The 23,617-nt window shown below is 36.7% G+C and overlaps 1 protein-coding gene across 1 annotated transcript in view; it reads right to left on the bottom strand.

The window, feature by feature from the left end:
- The window catches only part of IL1RAPL1 (interleukin 1 receptor accessory protein like 1), a 300,832-nt gene that overhangs the window by 33,332 nt on the left and 243,883 nt on the right, over positions 1 to 23,617 (bottom strand). The window contains exons 2-3 of the mRNA XM_049704799.1: positions 16,732 to 16,864; positions 13,897 to 14,042 (exon numbers count right to left, since the gene is read on the bottom strand). Coding sequence (XP_049560756.1) covers positions 13,897 to 14,042; positions 16,732 to 16,864 — 279 coding nt within the window. The remainder of the gene's footprint in view (positions 1 to 13,896; positions 14,043 to 16,731; positions 16,865 to 23,617) is intronic.

The following is a 23,617-nucleotide window of genomic DNA, read 5'->3' as shown; positions in this document are numbered from 1 at the left end:
CTCAATCACTGCACCACCAGGGAAGCCCAAGGAAACATATTTTAACATACTTTTAAAATGTGGAAATAACTTGATTTTATAGCAAACAGATTAATGGTAGGTTTCCTGTAAGAATTTTAAAATTCTTCAGACTGTATCAAAATACATTTATTTTTTCTCACCTTTTTTCCTGACTCTATAAAATATGTTTACTGTAAAAATTTTGAAAATCATATAACAATAAGAAAAAGAAATTAAAGGTCACATGGAATCAGACTGCCCTGAGATAACCACTATTACTACTTCAGTTAAAATTTTTGTAAATGCATCTCTTTCTAGTGTATTAGGTTTTAATTGAACTTAACAGGGGCAAGTGACCTATAGTTTTACATGCTAACACTTCAAAATAGCTTATATTTTGCCTTTTACTCTGGACAGTTTGGAATAGAGTTATCCAAGGTGGTTTATAATCTGTGTTTTGCTAAGAGCCCTTATGGCAAACTCTTTAGCCTAATTAATTTTTCATTCACCTGTCTGTTTACCCAATCATCATTTATAGATGCCTAGTTCAGCCAGGCAAGTCTAGCAGGAATTATTTAACACCAATAGGGAGTTTTTCTCTATATAAATAATAACCATGTTTTTTTGCAACAGTTTACAAACATTCCCTGAAAAAGCAGGTTAAAACATAATCCCAGGGGCTTCCCTGGTGGCGCAGTGGTTGAGAATCTGCCTGCCAATGCAGGGGACACGGGTCCAAGCCCTGGTCTGGGAGGATCCCACTTGCCACGGAGCAACTAGGCCCGTGAGCCACAACTACTGAGCCTGTGCGCCTGGAGCCTGTGCTCCGTAACAAGAGAGGCCACGATAGTGAGAGGCCCGCACGCTGCGATGAAGAGTGGCCCCCGCTTGCTGCAACTAGAGAAATCCCTCGCACAGAAACGAAGACCCAACACAGCCAAAAATAAATAAATATTTTAAAAAAATCATAATCCCACTTTAGAGAAAATATGGATTTCAAATTTCAAATTTCATTTAGTCTAATTGCATTGTTTTACAGACAAGAAAGCTAAACTGGTCTGAGAACAGTTAAAAGTTGACAGACTTTCCTGGCAGACCAGTGGTTAAGACTCCGTGCTTTTACTGTAGGGGGTGCGGGTTTGATCCCTGGTCAGGGATCTAAGATCCCACATGCCACGTGGCAAGTTGAAAATATATTTTTTAATATTATCAACTTTTACGGGACTACTGAGTTGCCACCGACATTAATCTGCACAAGATGATGGCCAATACGGAATTCTGTTGTGACATCTTTAATGTATTCCTTTTAGCTACTTTCGATAGTGATATAGTTAAATAATATAGATGCATTTGTTCACTTGGGGAGAATTAGAAATGCACCCAAGCAGTTGTGAGTCATTACCTTGAAATGGTGAAGTAGTATAAATGAGTTTTCAAGTTATATTCACTTTATATTTCATACTAGAATTAGAATTCCAAACTGATCTAAGTCAGGCAATTTAAGTATCATTCTTTAGCTTTTGATAATGGCCTCTTCCATTTTAGTTTCCATGAATTTGGTAACCATTACCAGTCAGTACTTTGATCTGCCATAGCATACCTTAAGGAATTATAATTTCTATTCTGCAGTTACAGGAACTTATCTAAAGATCTGAGTCAACTTTACAAACACTTAAAACTATAAGAAAATTCCTGGGAAGAACAACTGTTTCATTTCACTTTCAAGATTTGCAAAATGAGGTACAATGACTCAAAACTCTGAGAACCTATAAAATCTGATGAATGGGCTAATAGATACTATTAGTCACCCGGAGTTTAATATGGTCTTACAAGATTACTGCACTGTGGCTTAAGGACAATTAGTTAACAAATGATAAAAATGAAGAACAATGACATAAAGAGACTTGCTTTAGGTCACACACAAGTGAAGAGTCAAATACAAACACTCTCAAGTAACTGTCCATTTCTTCATCCCTGTTCACAATTTTTCAGTCAATCCTCATTCATATCAAATTCTAATTCATGGTAATGATTCCTGGGTGACCTTTAAAATGACCTTTTTGTGCTTTCTTAAATATACCACTGGATTTCTTTTTGTGAAGTACAAACAAAATCTATTTTAATAGCATTTAAATGTCCATCTTTAATTTAGAGAAATCTACCTCCAGATATATCATCCTTCATAGAACACATGCTAAAAATAGTATATGTGCCCTAAAAATAGAGACTAATAGCTAACATATTTCTTACAGATGGCAAATGTAATTCTCAGCACTAAAATCTAATACAAGTTACCATGGAAATTTATTGGAAATCAACACGTTTTTTCCTACTATATGACCTGAGAGAGTAGTTAGCATTTTTTTATGTGTCACGTCTAACTTCTCACTTTACTGACCTGGTTGTCAAAGTTCGATATACAGGGAACTGCTTATTAAAAGTTATACCTTGCATTTTTGACCCAGTTGTGCCATTTCTCAACCGAGTGCAGGAATTCACAGCCATAAAAATGCACAGCCATCTTCCTCTCCCCAACAATGTTGCTTTCATGCCCCAGGACGGTGATAGACATCCCGCTGGCAGCAGTGACTCAACTACTGAGGACAACTAACCCAGTGCCTTGCCCAGAGCTGGAACTTAATTCATCTTTAGTGAATGGGAATGATTTATTGCTTTCTCATACAACAGCATTATATGAATCATCTTTAACCAGCAGTGAAGTGAGACTTTGAGCAGGATATGAAGAATTGTCAGTCAATAGGTTGTCCGGACCCAGAAATAATGAGAATATTAAGGTAGTTCTGAGAAGTAAAAGTGAATGGTGTGTTGGTGGGTAGTGGCCATGGATATGCTATTCTGCTTGTGATCTCTGATCACATATGTGGAATTGTGCTATGTGCGTGCTCAATGATATCTGTAGGCTTCTTGCAAATATCTTAAACTGAATTATTATTTTCTAAAGTGCCTGTGTGTTACTTTCCAAGACAAAGATCTGAGTTCCAGTGAATTCCCTCTGCTCTCACTGTAGGTTTACTTGTGTTTTTATAACCTCTTTAGATGCTAGAAAGACGCCTGTAAAAAATGATTTGAACTTCTGAACACATAGAAACTGTTTATCCAGGTTCTGTTACTGTGTCATTTTTTTCTTTGCCTGTTTTGCGATCATATCATTGACCAATAATATGTGGAGGTTCAATCTTCACACTGTCTGCCCTTCCTTACTACACATAATTGAAATTTAGCTGAATACAAGTGTTTAAAACAGGAAATTAGGGCTTCCCTGGTGGTGCAGTGGTTGAGAGTCCGCCTGCCGATGCAGGGGACACGGGTTCGTGCCCCAGTCCGGGAAGATCCCACATGCCGCGCAGCGGCTGGGCCCGTGAGCCATGGCCGCTGAGCCTGCGCGTCCGGAGCCTGTGCTCCGCAACGGGAGAGGCCACAACTGTGAGAGGCCCGCGTACCGCAAAAAAACCAAAACAAACAAACAAACAAACAAACAAAACCCAGGAAATTAGCAGTACTTACTGCCCATCATATATCTTGTTCCTCCTTGGGAACTGCTATTTGCACAGGCTGAACACTGTATACAGCCTATTTGCATAGATTGAAATATATGTATATATCCATATATAGGTTGTTGAGACATCCCTAAGTGGATTTCCTTTTTAAAAAGGGATATGGAGGAACTGTGTCCAACAATGAAGGCCCTCTTCATTTAAGAGGTTAATTATTTAATACTTGAAGACAGTGCTCTTTCAGACATCTCTCTGAGTAGCAAATGTGTTCTATAAAGCACAATTTCATTGAATACATGAGGCAAGTAACCTCATTAAGACTAGATGTGAGGGCAATGTACAAACGTTCAAACAGATTCAAAGGTGTTGACCACGTAAAAAGAATGAGGCAATTAGTTAGAATTAGTCCCAGTGACTGGCTATACCCCTATTTCATTCCTCTGTGATGGCAACAGTGAACTCAAGAGAGCTAGTTGCTTTTCACCTGTTAGAGTCTACCAAGTTTATTAGAGTACCTATTGCCTAGGCAAAGACCTTGGTATGCCAACTGTGGTCCACAGACCAGCAGCATCAAGAAACTTGTTTGAAATTCAAATCTGGAGTTCACCTCAAACTAATGATTTTTTTGCTGCACCACGCGACATGTGGGATCTTACTTCCCCAACCAGGGATCGAACCCATGCCCGCTGCAGTGGAAGTGCAGAATCTTAACCGCTGGACAACAAGGGAAGTCCCAGATGAGTGATTTTGAATCACTTTTTAACAAACTTCCTAGGTGATTTCTGTGTACTGTAAAGATTGCGATAACAACCACAACAGAAGATGGTAAAGCACTGCTCTAGGGACTTTGGGTTGACTTTCCAAGAGTGGTGTAGGGGAGCAAATTTTGCCACCCCAAAATGTGTCTCTTTGGTATGAGGATCAACTTAGTCTGGTTATTTTTTATTTTTTCCGGTACGCGGGCCTCTCCCTGCTGTGGTCTCTCCCGTTGCGGAGCACAGGCTCCGGACGTGCAGAGTCAGCGGCCACGGCTCATGGGCCCAGCCGCCCCGCGGCACGCGGGATCCTCCCAGAACGGGGCACGAACCCGTGTCCCCTGCATCGGCAGGCGGACTCCCAACCACTGCGCCACCAGGGAGGCCCTAGTCTGGTTATTTTTAAGAAATAGAAACTCAGGAAGTTTTTCTTTTTACATCTGTCTTAGTTGCCTAAAATAATTTAAATAAAGGACCTGTTCCCAGAATAGAGCTATCACCAGAGATATCTGCAAAGATCGTGGGCAAGGGTGTGGTGAGGTAGACCCAGCTTGCCTTTAGGACCAGTGGGAATATTCTCTCTGGTGTGTACATTACAGATAGGGTTATTTTTAGATCTCTAGATGGTCATGCCATAATTAATTTGTAAAAGAGCTCTATTTACTCAGCTTAAAGTAAATGCTTACATAAATTATTTCTAAATGTCATAGGAACTAACGCAAATGTTTTTTAACTTCATGTGATCTATGATTAATCTTTAGTCAATAAAAGCAAATTTAAACTTACTGGTTTAATTAAAACAGGTGTACCTTTAGAGTTATCAGCATTCAGTACAATACTTTTATTCTACCTAGGTTTACTAAAAGTCAAATAAGTTCATGTCATCTCTGCTACAAAATTTGTCAACAAGAAAAATAACTTAAGATGGTTAACTGCTTTAATGTCTCATAAAATCTTCAGGGGTAATCTAAGTGCAATTATTAAAAACAAATGTATTAAATAGATGTAAATGAGATAAGAGTTTTCAGGTGAACTTTCTAAAACGATGATTGTTTACTTAAATAGTTCCCCAAATCTTTCTGGTAACTTAACACCCTTAGGGTTTTGCTAGATCAAATTAAATGATGGAAATTCATTAAATATCTAGATCATTTCCAAATAAGATAAAATAATAAAACATTAATTATTGGACATAGTCTTATCTACTTTTGACTTCCTATTGCGGAGAAACTAAAGATGAATTTCAGTCTTTTAGTAACCATGTCTTGTGCCACATTGAAAGATTGCACTATTTAAAAGGGCATATATTTCTAGAAATTATAAAAGGTATTTATAGGCACAATATTGTAAATCAACTATACTTCAATAAAAAATTAAAAGAGCTGAAATTTTTAAAAAAGTGTATTTATAAATTTTCCACACCACAAAATGCTAATGTAGTTCACAATTATTTCTTTGTTTTCGCTAGAAATTAAGGTTTCTAATTATTACATGTGATTAAGGATACTAGAGATAATAAGGGAAACAATTCTGTATGCAAGGGAAGTAAAATGTATTTTTGGGTAAGAAAAGGCATGAGATAATGGAGGTGCATTTTTGTTGAGAGAAATAAAAGTGATCTTTGTCCTAGAGCTGATTATTTCAAACTGGGAAAGAGAAAAAGGGGCAAATTAAAGTGGCCATAGAAAGTTGTAGAAGTTTTGTGAAAAAGGGATCTTGGGAAAGAAATTTTATGTGTGATCAAGCTGGCTAAGATGGGGATAAATTTAATTATGTGAATAAATTTCAGTATCAAAGGTACACTTGTACAAAATTAGAATTTGGTTTTGCTTTCTGTTAAAAGCACAAAGGTTTTTTTTTAGATCATTGGTCTGCTCTTAATAAGCAATTGTAAACAAATATTTTCTTTATCATTAATGGCATCTGTCTAGAAAAACAAAAATTCTATGTTTTATCTTTATCAGGTCTCTGACTATTTAGGAAAGAAACCCGAGTCTCTTCAAATATTATAAGAGCTAAGTTGTTTTACAACTATTTAACTTTCTGTATTTGCCTGTGAAGTCTTTGTCATTCTGATTAAGTGAATAACTAAGTATTGTTTCATAGTGACCTAGGATCCTATTTGACAAGTGTTTTAAAATTTTTTGATATTTTTGACAAACTTCCCACAAGTAAAATTCTGATGAAGTCTTATTGACCTGGAAATAATTTGGGGGTTTTCCAAAAGGCCCCTGGAATACCTCAAAATATTTGCTTTCTCTCCTTATAAAAGAGAGATATTAAACTAATTAGGCTTATTGGGTATGCTAAATGATATGGGAAGCATTGTCAAATAAGTGATGATAAATGTTCTTAGGTTATATTATTTGGGTAAATGTTATTAATATAAATGTTCTAGAAATTATATAAAATTCATAAAATTCAGATATTTCCTGGTACAACGTTATTAGCCATAATTCTAGTTATTATCTTAAAACTTTATGTCACAGAAATAATCAAATTTCCTTTTCAATTGCACTACAGTGAATCAGATCTTTAACCATGCCATTTTAAGACTTTTGTCATTTATTGACAATTATTGTTTTACTCTGATGCTTTTGCAAACAAAACAAAAACTTCATCTTCAAGAAGATCCATAGAAAGGACTTTTTGACAATGTATCCTTCTGATAACTTTCAGATGATACCACTGAATTGGGTAAGAAATTATAGAACTCTAATCAAAAAACTGATGGCTTCACAAAACTGTTAACAAAAGATAAGAGCAACAAGAATTAATCACATGGGACTGAATAAATTGATGAATATGATTATAATTTTGACTTTTTTGTCTGAACTATAACTACATTTTTAATCTTTGTTTTTCAGATATAAGAAAACCTTTAATCTTACACTATGACTTAACAGCAATTTGGTAAGTTATATCTTTATAAGCAGAATTGAAACATTTATATTTTTCTCCCTACCTGATCCCTCCAGAATTCAGAAACTCATGGTGAATACTCTTATTTTCAGGGCATTCTAGTTATATTTACATAAGTTCAATAAGAATCTGTTCTCCTTGGAACAGGACACAATTGGAAATTTGTTATATTACCAAGGTTTTCACTGGAATGTCTTATTTGAGAGAGACATGCATAGACTCAGATATGACCAGACAGCTTTAAGGAACTAAGGTTGACTTTATGGAGCCAATAAGGCCCTTTGGAAAAACAGCCTGGCACCTTGCTTACAGGGTTCCCGGCAGCCTTACCAGGGGAGTAAGGCAGGTCACTTCCTGGCAGGTGCAGGAACCTCAGGATATTTGGGGGACCTCAGAAAGTGAGGAATTCACCCAAAGCTACAGGTATTACAGGCAAGCATGATGGCGAGTGTTTGGCTTGCCTTCCTCGCCTCGGGGGCATTTAAAAGTTCAATCTGGAGATTCCTTACTGAACTTTAACCATCCCGTACATCACATTTATGTGATGATGTACAAGTTAAAGATATAAGAGAGAAGTACAAGTTAAAGATCTTTATTAAGAATTTAACATTTAGTTAGGAAAACAAACAAAATAAAGGACTTCCAATGACTATGCCCATATATAAATTAAATACTAAGAGCTCTGGCCCACATGGTTAACAGGAATGATAAAAACTGAAGGGCTTATCATTCTCGGCTCTCAATATGGGTGTGGTCCTGGATCATTCCCTTGTTACTTATTGAGAAATAAGCTAATCATCAGCTAAGAGTGGTCCTTTTCTTTCCTAACAAAGATGCTGCTTGGATATTCCAATTCACACTTAGGAAAACAATAACCAAAAGGACTGAAAGGCAAAACTATGCTACGTTACAAATATCCATGCTGTAGCTGATCAAGAAAAACTGGGATCAACAGACCTTTGAAAAGATATTCCACTGTTGAGGCAAAAATAACTTGGAGTTAACCTCACTTAAATCATATATTCTATATCTGAGGAAGTAGCTCAAAAGTTTAGTTTTCATGCCTGTAATTTTGGTGGCAGTCAAATAATCTTGTTGCAATGTCCATATCAAGAAACTCAAAGGTACAAAATCACTAGTACCAGACAATTTGTGCTCTTGGCATCCATAATAGCCTCCAACGTGGTTTTTATTTGTTTATTTGTTTTGGTGTTAGTTGCCAAGAAAAAAAAAAGAATTGAGGTCAGATTAAATGTCTTACATAACTGAGGAGCAGAGAAGCAAGAAAAATGTTACAGGATAGAATAAAACTTTGACTTCAAAATGTCAGATCTTATCCAAAGAGAGAATTTGTTAAACCTGATGGCTCTGATTTGGAGATGCTGCAGCAACATAACTAAAGTTCTTTAATATTTTGGCATTGCACAAGCAAAGAAGAGGGACAGAATATACCCTCCGAAAATATGCCTCTTTGATATAAACATTATTTAAGGCTGATTATTTTTAAGAGACAGCAGACACAGGAGAAGCTCTAAAAACCGAGTAGAAGTTACTCTTTGTAAGAGATATTTACATTTATAAAAGAAATCCTCATTTGTAAGGGTGTTTCCCTTGCTGTACCAGGGAGAGGATGACTCTGAATCTCCAGAAACTCATCAGTGGAGAAGGCAGAGAATTAAATCTGCAGAACAACCATGCCCATGGTTACTGTGCTTTTCCTGGCCACCTCCCTGCTCCCCAACACCTTGTTTTGTCTTTAGCTGGAGATGGTAATTAAGGTGCTGGCTTGGGCCACTTCAGGGAGTTACTCAGCTTTCCTGGGTTCTCCCACGTATACAGGAGGAATATATGCTATTAAATTTATGTTTGTTTTTCTCCTGTTAATCTATCTTTTATTACACGGTGTGTCTCAGCCAAGAACCTAGAAAGGTAGAGGGACAATGATTTTTCCTCCCCCACAGTAACGACTCAGTAAAAGTGACTCTTCTGTGGATGTCTACTCAGTTTTTAATGGGTCATGGTCTTTTTAGGGAGATGCAGCCATAAAGAGATGTAGGAGGTTTTGATGTCTGGGCAAAGTTTGGCTTTTCCATATTCTGAAATCAATGGTCGAAGATGTCAAAGGATGAGCCCCGAGAGAGCTTTAAACAGTTCTACAGTCTTACTGTATCTCTCAGCAAATAAATGCACTAGGTAAATACCAACAAGGATAGGGGCACAGAGTACAAAAATGATTCATTATAAGAAGGGATAAGGACTCCACTGGGTCTAAATTCATCTGGCTTTAAAACAATGCGTCCTAAATGATGTACATGTTAATTACGTTACTAAAGATATTCCGAGGACTAGGGAGTTTATAGAGCAAGTCTAATTCCCATTGATTACACTCTTTGGAGGGAGAGAGGGAGGGAGGGAGAGAGAGAGACTGCACATGCAACAATTAAAATGGGTTTGAGGGGGAATAGAGAAAAACCAGATATTTATCATTATTAACTAGTGCTAGTCTCTGAGGTAGATACTTTGCCAGTCCCCAAACTACTTCGTGATGAATGAAGTGCCATAATACTGTAATCGATATATCTAAACATAACCATTCACAACAGGACTGTTAATGAACATTCCCTTAATGTGACAGCTTCAAAGCCAAACATTCCCTAGAAGCACAATTCTATCAATACATTAGAAGTGCTTAATATCAATGCAATTTAAAAAGCAGATGATGGCATTTCAAATTATATTGGTTCTTATTTCCTGTTCATTTAATTTTATGAGTGCCAGACACATAGTAGGTTCTTAACAATTATCATTAAATGCATGAATAAATAAATGAAGATCTCCTTTCGGACAGCACATTCAAACTAAAGTAAATCTGTTATAAAGAAAAATACAGAATCAACGGAACAAAATTGCTGGAGCTGCAGCTGACCATTTTAATGAACGATAAATTAGATTTCAGGGAGTTTTTAATGGAACACATTATTGCTGCATCCTAAATTAGCCAGAACATCATGTAGTTGGAGTAGAAAAATCATGTAATAGTTGCTAACGTTTACTAGGTGATAAATATGTGTCAGACATTGTGATACATATTGATATATATTCATTTATTAAATCCTCATAGCTACTCTATATGGAAGGTACTATTATTATTCCCCTTTTACACAAGAGGAATTTGAGGCTCACAGAGAATAAGGGATTTGTCCAAGATAGCATAGCTAGTAAGCAGAGAGTAGGTTTCATACAGACAGCCTTGCTCCAGAGTCCAAACCCTTAAACATTAAACTACTTTGCTCCAGACAGTAAACATGTCCACGCTGTGAGGTCATCCAGAATTAGAGTATGGACGAAAAACTCAGCGGATGAGTAAGAAATTTAGGACTGCCTGATCGGTGCAAGAGGGGCTAGCCCAGAGGCCAGAGCACAGTGCTGCTGAGTACCCATCTGGAGAATTGTTTGTGTTAGAGAAATGGAAAACGTAAAAATGAAAGGAAAATAAAAGGGCGGGGTTTTGGAGGGAAACTGAAGGTCAGTGTTTGATGTGTGGTCGAATCGGGTAGCAGCAATTAGGAATCTAAGCAAAGACATCTGGGTAAAAGATTCAGAGACATATATGGAATTCAATTCAATAGGCAATGGTGGAGACAAGAAATAGCACAGTAGTGAATGTTGCTCTACTCTTTGCTTTGGTTCTTTTCGGAACAAGGATCTAACCCTCAAGCTTGTCAGGCCAGGGACTAGAGTGAGGAATAAGAGGCAGGGTAGTCATACACTAATATGGCCCCATGGCCCTTTGTCTCTGTTTCACTGTATAACCTAGTTCTCTGTATAGCATGTGACATGATCCTAACTGTCCAAGTACCTTCCCTGGCTGCAGGAATCAACAACTCTGAATATTCCCAAGCAAGGATTTTCCTTTTCTTTTTTTAAAAATTTATTTATTTTATTTTTGGCTGCGTTGGGTCTTCGTTGCTGCACGCGGGCTTTCTCTAGCTGAAGTGAGTGGGGGCTACTCTTCGTTGCGGTGCGCGGGCTTCTCATTGCAGTGGCTTCTCTTGTTGCAGAGCACAGGCTCTAGGCGTGCGGGCTTCAGTAGTTGTGGCACGGGGGCTCAGTAGTTGTGGCATGGGGGCTCAGTAGTTGTGGCTTGCGGGCTCCAGAGCGCAGGCTCAGCAGCTCAGTAGTTGTGGTGAATGGGCTTAGTTGCTCCGCGGCATGTGGGATCTTCCTGGACCAGGTCTCAAACCCGTGTCCCCTGCATTGGCAGGTGGATTCTTAACCGCTGCGCCACCAGGGAAGCCCCTCAAGCAATACAGTAACACATCTGGTCATTACATAATTGCTAGCATGACAGCAATTTAACTCTTTCAGGGACCCTATGATCAAAGACTCAAACTATCAGCTCACATGTGCTGTGTCTTCACCTTCTGAACCTTTCAGGGCTGGGGAACTTGCAGTTATGCCATCTGTTAACTAGAGTCCTTTGTTTTTCCCCGTAGATGGTTGGGGTAGACCATTCCACACTGCTGTCATTGTGAATTGATGACTTATTTGCTGCAGCTCCCTTAAAAGGAAGGTGAACACTAACTTTAAGAGGGACTTTTGGAGAACATGACCTTGAAGAACTCTTTTTGGCTTCTTACTGCTTTTATTTTATTAAGAATAAAATGCTGTTGGCATAAATACATCTTTGAAAAACACTGTGGAAGATCTAAGTATTCAAGAGTGCTCTAACATTGTCCACTACTTTCTTCTTCATGTTTGGGGAATTAGACAGTACTGGAAAAGTTTTTTCAAACAATTTCCTTGATTCCTCAGTCATTTATTTTTGTAGTACTGGAAGCTTCTGTAGCTATGGGCAACTGAACCTTAGGCCACACATGCTAAAAATAGCGTGGGGCTGTGTGCCCCTTCCTGGCTGTGTGCCTGGCTGCTAGAAGAGAGCTTTAATAATTGTATCCTTCTTGGAAACAACCCAGCTTCCGTACTTTAACTGTCACTCCTACTTTGTCCTAAAAAGAAATATATGTTGCTCAAGAGAGTAACCAGAATGGTGCAAGTATTTTATCCACATAAAAGAAGAATGAATAAAAGGAACTAAAGAAGTTGAATCTAGGGAAATGAAGGCCCAGAAGGGTTACGGTGACGGTCCTCAAACTTTTGAAGGGCTATTTTGGGGAAGAGAGATTGAAAGTGGGGTCAAGGAGTAGACAGACAGTGAAATAGGAATGCTTTGTAATAGTTATGTTTTTCCAAAGATACAATTGGCTTCCTTGAGGAGGAATGTGATCCAGTATAAGCTGACCGATCACTGAGGAAGATGTTATGGAGTAGTTCAATTACACATTTAAATTGCTTCCAACCGTGAGAAGCTATTTCTGTCCTTTTATATGTATAATATTTCTACTCTAAATCCCTTCATTGACTGAATATATGTGTTAAGCTAGAGAAACAAACAATCATGTTGCTTACTAACTGCTGCTTACCTTTTCCCTCTGTTAACATCCCCCCAAAAGTAAAGTATTTTAATATTATAGTCACCTTGACAACAGAAGTGTCTGTTTTAATAGCTTTCAGTAACATTATTCAAAGAGAATCTATTGTCCACTAAAGTGAGGGGAACAGTCTTCGGCATTCTCTTTCTTTTCCAACCTCAAAGAGTTTAGGATTAAACATGTGCTTTGAAATTAAAATCACTGTGAATTTGCTGAGTAAGAGAACATCCAGAAAGTTTTCACTTAGCATAATGTAGAAAAAATATATTTTTCTCTGCGATGTACATGAAAATTTTCACCAACTAAAAGGCATGGCTCAAATTTTACAATCGTCTATAATTTCAAACAATTCAATATCTATTTATATATATTTTATCCCTGTGTGTAAGGTGTTGGGGTTGCCGTGGAATCAGATTTAGTGAATTGCTATTCATGAATAATAATTGACAAATAATTCACTAGCGAATTATTATTAATCATGGGAGGATATTACACATGTGAAACTTATCCAAGGCAGAAAAAAAGTCAAAAACAACTACAATGGGGAATCCATTGGACATAATTCTTACACTCAAGGAACAACCTTCCAATAAGGAGCACAATCTTTGACTTAAAACTGTCCTGGTTATTTTTAATTGGTTTGCCTATATCTAATAATAAAGAGTAGCATCTAACTAAATACTTCCTGTGTACAGGCTCCATGCCAAGCTCTTCACATTTACTGTCTTCTTTCATCCTTAAAACACACTGAAGAGTTGATATTATTATTTCCCCATTCCATATTATCAGAAAACTGAAGCTTAAGGAAGTTAGATATCATTCCTAAGGTTATACAGTTGGTATTGAAACAGAGCAAGGGGGACTTCCCTGGTGGTCCAGTGGTGAAGACTCCCCGCTTCCACTGCAGGGGGAATGGGTTCAATCCCTGGTGGGTTTGATCCCTGGTTCAAGAACTAAGATCCCGCATACCATGAGGCCCGGCCAAAACAAACAAACCAACAAAAAAACAAAGCAAGGAATCTGAGTTTGACTCTAGTGTATGAGCTAGTCACCTATCTGCTGTGTTACATGTTTTGATGGCCCTAATGCTAATGTAATTATTTTATTTAGAATAAATTTACGTAAAAACAATTAAAGAACTTTTTGCTTCCCAATTACTTCCCTTCCATTAAAGGTTAAGTCAACCACTCAAGCTTAGAAGGTTACACTCACCCCGTTTGTGAAGGAGAACACTGGCATGCCGACGTCCATTTCCATTTTCAACATAACAGGAGTAATTTCCCAAGTCCCCTTCTTCTACAGAGTCCACAATTAATGAGATGGAAACTTCCTGTTCCCCAAGATGCTCCTTGAGGATTCTAAAATATAAAGCAAAACGAAACAAAAAACCCCACACAAACATACACATACATGAAAAAGAAAAACATTTAGATGAATCTGAATCTGATGTGAAAAAACCTACAGCATCTGTGCTTCAAATTTGGTCATGGATTAATGCTATCTTAATTAAATTATATCATGCCCTTTTCTTCTTCACTTCTAATAAGGAAGCTTGTCTTTGTAGATGCTAATTAAGTTGCAGTTAATTATCTCTCTTAGCAGGACAATCACACTATCATAATAAAGAGGTGAGAGAGACCTTGAAGAAAAGTTTACAAATTGCTTTCCCTTTAAGAAGAAATATGATGTAAGGGTGAGATAAGAAATTCTAATGTCTTCGCTGGAGGACTAATTATCTACCAGGTTAATTTAAAAAAATAAAAGGAAGAATAGAAAATTTCTGAGCTATTTTGACATTTCAATTGAAACCTCTAGCCTATTTTTTTTTTAATGGTGCAAATCAATTCCTATTTTAAAAGAAACATGAAATTACAAAACTGTAGACTAAATGTTTGATGAAGTGTTTAATTCTGACATTTAAAATTAATGGTAAACGCTCACTAATCTCAGTGTCAAGGATTTTAGCAATCTTTTTAGAACAAATGGAAAACTTCAAAGTAAGCCTCCCTTTCCTTGCTCACAAAGTTTCCACCTCTACCCTCCCACCTGCTTGGTAACTCATCTCTGCACAATACTTCCTAATGCAGAATTAAAGAAAAATACCTTTCTAGAACATTCCCTGAGCACCCACAACAGGAGAGAGGGGAAAAGTTAGGAGGTTTATTATCCTTCTTTAACCTTAGCATTTCAGAGTGTATGGGTATGAGATAATAGTGAAGTTCTGAACATGAGAAATGGCAGAGGAACATTTTAGTACATACTGGAGAATTACTCATCTGGGCATTTCAGAACCCAACTGCAGTGCAATATTCTTGTGTATTTGTTGCCAGGAAGAAAATTCCAGTAGAAATAATCTTATATGACAGTTCTATAGGTTTTTATTTTCTATCGAAAACCTTTTTCTCTTATATCTTTCATCAAGTTTTAAAACTCCTCACATTTAAGAAGAAGAATTTAGTTAAAATGCTCATATATACCCAGAAGAGGCGATCTTTAGATGGGAGAATGTTTAAATTGATCAGTATTTTGATTCACTTATAGCTTATTTATTAATATATTTGCCAATTTACATTATGATTAAAAATGAGTATCTGTGTATAAGCCTACTTTGGGTCATAATTGAATACCTCAATATTTAAAAGTAAATGAACAAATACATTAATTATTTTTTTTAAAAAAGAAGGAAGAGGCTTAAGCACGATGCCCTCAAAATCGATTGTATTTTAATTATTCACTATTATTCCCACTATATTAATGTTTAGACCTTAAAGTCAGACTAAAAAAGGTGATAAAAACATTTTTTGTATCCTTTATCATTCCTATCAAGTGCTTTATAGTCAACATGATGCCTAAAATATGTAAAAACATATAAAAGGAAGTTAGAAAGATTGTGTTTGGTTGAATCCTAGAAACCTGTTAATATCTTCTCTCAACAATTAAGAAAAAGAGCTCTTATAAACCGAAGGCATAATATCACATTTTCCATGTTTTTTTTAAACATCTTTATTGGAGTATAATTGCTTTACAATGAATGGTGTGTTAGTTTCTGCTTTATAATAAAGTGAATCAGCTATACATATACATATATCCCCATATCCCCTTCCTCTTGCGTCTCCCTCCCACCCTCCCTATCCCACCCGTCTAGGTGGTCACAAAACACCAAGCTGATCTCCCTGTGCTATATGGCTGCTTCCCACTAGCTAGCTATTTTACATTTGGTAGTGTATATATGTCCATGCCACTCTCTCACTTCGTCCCAGCTTACCCTCCCCACTCCCCGTGTCCTCAAGTCCATTCTCTATGTCTGCGTCTTTATTCCTGTCCTGCCCCTAGGTTCTTCAGAACCTTTGTGTTTTTTTTTTTTTTTTAGATTCCATATATATGTGTTAGCATACAGTATTTGTTTTTCTCTTTCTGACTTACTTCGCTCTGTAGGACAGACTCTAGGTCCATCCACCTCACTACAAATAACTCAATTTCGTTTCTTTTTATGGCTGAGTAATATTCCATTGTATATATGTGCCACGTCTTCTTTATCCACTCATCTGTCGATGGACACTTAGGTTAATTCCATGTCCTGGCTATTGTAAATAGAGCTGCAGTGAACATTGTGGTACATGACTCTTTTTGAATTATGGTTTTCTCAGGGTATATGCCCAGTAGTGGGATTGCTGGGTCATATGGTAGTTCTATTTGCAGTTTTTTTAAGGAACCCCCATACTGTTCTACATAGTGGCTGTATCATCTGATCTCAGACATTTTCCATATTTGATGCTATTTTGGTCTCTCTCACACTCAGTTTATTCCTTAGTGAAAAACTCCTTTTTAATTCTCTTAAATTCTTTGCAAATGGCACTCCTGTTTGACAATTTCATAGTCACACTCTCAAGACTATTTTGCCTCTTTGCCACTAAATGTTGCAATATTTTTATTATAATAGTAAAACACTCCCCCAAACCCCTTCTTTTCTTTTAGTTCACTTTCTATTCACTAAGAGAACAAAAGTTAATCTTGATTGTACAAGTTAAAAGACAAAAATTACTTTACCTAATGTCACTTTCCCAAACTCGATTTTCATCCAGATCTTCAATAAACTTCTCTCCTTTCATCCAGTATATTAAAGGACTGACATCTCCACTGTACCCAAAGAAAGCTCTGCAGGTTAGATTAGCTGAATCGCCTGTTGAGAGAAGTGATGAAAATGTGTTATAAAACTGTTTGTACACTCTTATTTTAGGCAAAGTGGCAGGTAACATTTTAATCACTTCATTGTTTTAATGAAACATCTTTCTAAAGTCACATTTTTCAGATGTTTTCTATCTTTGTCAAATTCATGTGGGCTTTTGACAGCTTATTTAGTGGAAAGTGAATTACTTATAAGATTTTGAAGAACACTGGTCGGTTATTTCATAGAAGGTTCTTCCATTTAAGTTTGCCTGATTTTTCCACATGATTAAATTGAGGTTATGAATTATTGGGAATGGTACCATGGAGGTGACGTGCCCTTCTCAAAGCATGATATCAGACAGTACATGATGTTGATAATATAAGATTTTGTAAAGCAGGTAGAAGATGTTTCTCAGTCCTGAATGTGGAAAACAGAAAGAGAACAAAATCTTTTCATGGGAAAGAAATGAAATTGTAAAATGCAGGATCCCCTAAAAATGTTATTAAAATATTTGTACTATATGAGGAATAGTATTTTACTTAGGAAACCAACACACGCTCAGGTAAAAAAGCGCATTAAAATACAAATGAACAACTCCTGAGAATAAATATTTGGGATGTTTATAAGATGTAAAATCAATAATACTACTGTGGAGATGAGTTTCTTCCAATATGCTACTCAAGAGAGACCACTATAATGGTGAATACAGATTGGTTGATTACTTAATAAGGTAAGTGGAGGTCCCTGACAGAAAAGTGGAAGCGAATTTAATGCCTGCAGAAAATAAGGCGTATTTCTGGACAGGTAATGTGATTTTGCAAACACCTGGTTTCCCCAAGCCTCAGGCGGCATTAGAGAACTGAAATACACCAGCACCATTATAGTTTTAAGGTCTTGCTGTCTCCAAGTAGAGCTAGAAAATGCAGGGTGGGATAGAGACCTGTGGAGACCTACTCCAGCTTAGACTGGAGCAGGGGAACTCACAAGGATGAGGACTACATGAAGGGCTGAAAACTAGGCTCCAGGGATACCTTTATAGGCATCTGAAGTAAGGAAACTTCCTTCATTTCATAAATTCCTGAGAATATTCTAGAGGACTCTGACAACTCTGACTTTAAGGTGAAGAGAACGAGGTTCCTAAAGACTGCAAGCCTCACAGCTAAACTATGAGTTAATAGTGCACACCTCGTGAAACGGGGCTTACAAGTGATTCTACAACATGAACCCAGAGCAAAGCACAATGCAGTTACAGATGCATTCTTTCTAAGTCCTGGTATGGGTCAACCTATATGTAAAATTTATTCTCCAAGTTCCACAATAAGAAAATTTTTATTGGATAAAATTCGTATTATTATTTTACTTATGTCCACTGTGTAAGAATAGTTCATAACTAAGTTCTTGCTGTTCTAATATTTCTAAGGTGCATGATATAGCCTCTCCTTTTATGTTATGCTTGTTTATGTCTGAATGTTCTCCAACTAAGTGATTCCTTATGGACTTTGATTCTATATACAATAACCGTTATTAGTGACCAGATAAGTCAAGTCCAGAAAATGTCTACAAACTTTTAAGAGGCAAAATGCAGCTTTTTTTTTTTTCTTGCGGTACGCGGGCCTCTCACTGCCGTGGCCTCTCTTGCGGAGCACAGGCTCCGGACGCGCAGGCTCAGCGGCCATGGCTCACGGGCCCAGCCGCTCCGCTGCATGTGGGATCTTCCCAGACCGGGGCACGAATCAGTGTCCCCTGCATCGGCAGGCGGACTCTCAACAACTGCGCCACCAGGGAAGCCCAAATGCAGCTTTAAATAGGTTCCTTTACTATTAATTTTGTTTGTTTGTTTCTTTAAAATTTATCCTTTTTTTTTTAATACAGCAGGTTCTTATTAGTCATCAATTTTATACACATCAGTGTATACATGTCAATCCCAATCGCCCAATTCAGCACACCACCATCCCCACACCCCCGCGTCTTCCCCCCCCGGTGTCCATACGTTTGTTCTCTACATCTGTGTCTCAACTTCTGCCCTTTAAACCGGTTCATCTGTACCATTTTTTTAGGTTCCACATACATGCATTAATATACGATATTTGTTTTTCTCTTTCTGACATACTTCACTCTGTATGACAGTCTCTAGATCCTAGGGACAGATGATGCACTTCCACTCAATAAGGATAGATAGAGATTCATAAGCACAACCAGGAAAATTAGGAAAATATAATTAGCAAATTTTGGTTAGAAAGTTAATTAGGCAATTAGGAAACAGGAATTAGGAAAATAAAAATAATATGACTGTGTTTGTAACTCAGGCTGATGAAGCAGGACATGCCAGTTACATAACAGGATTTTAGCATCTGAGTTTTATGAGTAGTCCATCCATGATCTATTTCACATTCTCACGCTTTTTAATGTTATATTCTTCGCTTTAAATTCTCCTCATTTCCACCTAGTAAATTACTCCTCATCCATTAAGTCCCAACTCAAATAGCACCTCTTCACTCCGTCTTTTCTCCTCTCTAGTCCTTGGAACATATCTGTACTTTATCATAATATATTCCTCACAATAGTTGGTTTGTTTGCATGTCTAGTGCAGCAACTAGGATATTCACTCCCCAAAGGCAGAAATTACATCTGTAACTACCTTTGTATATTACTAGACCCATTACAGCGTGTTGAATATATTAGCAACTCAATAAATAATTTCAAATTAATACCCTGCTTAATATCTCTTGTACTTGCATTCTTCCTTGATTTCTTTTTTCAAAGCTTCATTAATTAAAGGTTACATGTCTCCAGCCTATCTCAACAGGCCAAGTCTATCTTGTAAACTAGTCTTCAACATTCAGCGCCTCCTCATTCAGGTGTTAATTCTCTTGTGGGTCGGAGCTGGCTCACACCAGCCTGTTAAGAATCAGCTATTACATTTTTCAGAAATTCTTTAAGCAAGTTGTTAAACATAGTCATTATTAAAAATTAAATTATAGAAACTTATAATTAAATATACTATATTAAAAACTAAGGTAAAAAATACCCCAAACTCTAACTCTCCTATTTATTTTTCCATATTCTTCTTCTGTGGTATTGGTATGGCAGAAATACCATATAATAGTGTATTACTGCACATCTCTTCCCAAATGCACAGTGAGATTATGTTAGTAGCCAGCAATCAGCCATGGTGAGAGTATTTACCCCACGAATTGCCAAATGCTACAAATCAGGCTATGATTTACTGTTTTGCTGATTGTCTGTACTTAAGACAATATGGAGAAAATGTTAATAATGCAGATTAAACTTCAAAGTGTCATGTCTATAGCTGTTACACTGGTAATACTGCAAACATAAAAAAATTCCTCTGGCATCCAAAAATTATCATCTAATTCAGCAAAGGATTTGCTTACATCACTGATGAACAAATGAAGTTCTGACATACATCTCCAATGTTTCACTCTTATTTCCAATATAAATGAAAATATCAACCACCTATATGGTGGTGTAATTCTCAGAATGACACTGGGAGAGCCAATTGTTAAACATTTACCAGCACACCACTTTCTATAAAGTTGTTTTTCAAAGATATTGCATGCATATTTTTCATACCTCTTTTGAGGTATATTTCACATATCCTCAATTGACCCACTTAAAATGTACAATTCAATGGTTTTCAGTATATTCGCAGAACTGTGAAACCAGCAGCACAATCAATGTATACGAGACTTTCATCACCCCAGTAAGAAATCCTGAACCAATTAGCAGTCACTAGTCAGTTCCTCCCAAACCCCTGGGCCTTGGCAATCACTCACCTATTTCTACTTTCTGTCTCTATGGACTTGCCTATTCCGGATATCTCATATAAATGAAATCATACAGTATGTGGCTTTTTGTTTCTGCCTTCTTTTGATTAGCTTAATGTTTTCAAGGTTCACCCATGTCACAGCATATATCAATACTTCATTCCTCTTTATGGCTAAATAATATTTCATTGTATGGATATACCACATCTTGCGTATCCATTTATCAATTGACGCACATTTGGGTTGTTTCCACTCTTTGACTATCATGAATAAAGCTGCTTTGAACACTCGTACAAATTTTTGTGTGGACATATGCTTTCATTTCTCTTGGTTATATGTCTAGGAATGGAACTGCTGCATTATAATTCTATGCTTAAATGTCTGAGGAATTGCCAAACTGTGTTCCAAAGTGGCTGCACCGTTTTACATTCTCACCAGGAATGTATGAGAGTTTTAATTTCTCCACATGCTTGCCAACACTTGTCACCTGTCTTTTTGATTATAGCCATTCTAGTGAATGTGAAGCAGTATTTTTGTGGTTCTTACTATTAAACCAAAAATTTATTATTACATATAATTATTTTATTAATAACCAGTGTTGTTCAAAATTATAAAAACACTATCAAGATAAAAGGGCTTTTATTAGACCACAGAATGTAATTATCAACATCATACCTAAAATGCTTATTTCCCCACTGTTGTGCTATAGGCCCTGTGATGTATTTATAATTTTAGTTGAGAATTTATAGGAAATGAATAAACTATTGAAGGCTTATGCTTTTAAAGAAAAATGATATAAATGCTCAGAAATTGTACCAGACTTAACTCCAGGCAATGTGTTATCAGAACTGAATTATGACCTGGAAACAAAAATTAATTCCACATAATACAACAAAAAAAATTGGGATTTATTAAAGAGTTAAATATTATTATAAAATGTATATACTATCTAGGAGAAAATATATTATTTTATAAATCTGTAGAGGAAAAAAACTCTTTTCTTAGAATTAGAGCCTAGAAGTAACAAGAAAGTTCACGACTGACAGATTTAAATGTATAATTAGAAAAGCTTCAGTAGAACAGAAAATAATACAAAGAAAATTAAGACAATAGTGAATGATCACAAATTTTTCTTTAGTGTGTTTGTTGTCTAATATGTATCTGAGTATGCTTTCAATTAAAAAGGAAAAACAATAAAAGGACGCAGCATAGTGCCTAGAAAAATCATTAATAGATTATTCCAGATATTCAACTTTAAAATAATCATAGCCAGATTTTTGTTTTTGGCTGCACCATGTGGCATACAGGATCTTAGTTCCCTGACCAGGGATGGAACCCGTGTCCCCTGCAGTGGAAGCACGGAGTCCTAACCAATAGACTGCCAGGGAAGTCCCCATAGCCAGATTTTGATAGCAACTAGAAAAAACCTTGTTTCTTCTAGCAAATTTCCACTAACTTTCAGGCCAGAGTTTATTTTATACACTCATATGTTCTACAATATCATTTAGTTTAGATGAATATGGCTCCAGATGTTATATTTTTTTCTTTACTGAAGCCAGTGAGTCTCGAACTTACTGTCAAAAAAACTTACTCCCACTCTCCCAAAACCAGATGTTGACTCAGCAAGTGTATAGGATTCCAGGGATTTTCATTTTTAACAAGCACTCCCAGGTGATTTTCATGCAAGTGGTTACAGTTAACTGTCTGGAACAATTTCTTTTTACCTTGAACTCTGTTTAAATTGGAGTTGGGGCTGAGAAAAGCAACAAGATTGAAAAACATTCCGTCAGGGCTTTTAAGCAGGAAGCAAGGACAGGGAGTCTAGGAAAGAGGGTTCCTAATAATGACAGTGGTGGTTAGAGAAGTTGCTGGCATAGACAAGAAGTAGACTGTACAACTGGGTCACTGATGAGCCAATCTAAGCTATAGAAATATACTAGGTTTCCAAAGGAATGTAGGAAAAACATTTGTGTTTCTGTGGAAAACTACTCATTCTTCTATTGCACACCATTCTGAGTTATCAGATTTTAGCCCTTTCCTGTCTTTGAGTGATTTTTCAACTCTTTGTAGGTAACTGATATGTAAATTCTCTCATGTCTAGTAGCCATTCGACTTAATTCCCTATCTGCTCCCCTAGCCTTGCTTGCTCCTCACCCCAGGGAAAAATCAATTTTGTCTCTACTTGGAATTTATCTCAGCATTCCTTTCTTCTGTTTAATATACTATTTTGACTTTACCTTTGAATTGGTCATAACACCTGCCTGTTCCCTTCATATCATATGAGCAAAAAATCTTTAACATGTGTTCATTTTAATATCTGTATGAAAGTCGTGATGATACATTTTTCTGAACATTATCTGTTAACAGAAATACAATGCTAGCCTTACTGCTTATTATTACCATTCAAATAAGCCACACACATGATATTCATACATACACGTTATGTCTCTGACATGTGTTCGACTACTCAAGGATTTAAGAACACTCTCCTTATTCCTCTTTCTTTTTTTCCAATAGAAGAATCAGCAATATAATTTTATCTTTACTCTATTTAAGTCCAAACTATTTAACTTGTTATCAAGAGAAACTATCCATCTTTTCTATCTTTTGCTCTCTAATTTGCTGTAGCATGCAATTTCTGATAAGGCAAGCCTAGCATGTGATTTAGAGAGTCAAGCACCAAAGCTCGCCCTTATCCCCTTCCATTTATATATTGAAAAAAGTCTCCTCTAGTGTGACCTCTGATACCCAAGTGATAACGTTAATACTATTTACTATACATAACCAGAAATACAGGAAATTAGCATTAGAATTCCACAGGTTATAGAAAAGAGTCACATTAATTTCCCCCTCAATTTTGTTTCTTTGCTTTCCTTCAAATAATAACAGAAAAATTTAAGCTATGGCCTGGGGAGCCACACACATCAAATATATCAGTCAGCCAGGGCTGGAGTCCCGAAGATAATGGTATTCTTGC

The sequence above is a fragment of the Orcinus orca genome, chromosome X, assembly GCF_937001465.1.
Source record: "Orcinus orca chromosome X, mOrcOrc1.1, whole genome shotgun sequence".
In the NCBI taxonomy this organism is placed as follows: domain Eukaryota; kingdom Metazoa; phylum Chordata; class Mammalia; order Artiodactyla; family Delphinidae; genus Orcinus; species Orcinus orca.
Note: the sequence above shows the minus strand (reverse complement) of the source record. Positions and strands in the feature narration are given on the sequence as shown.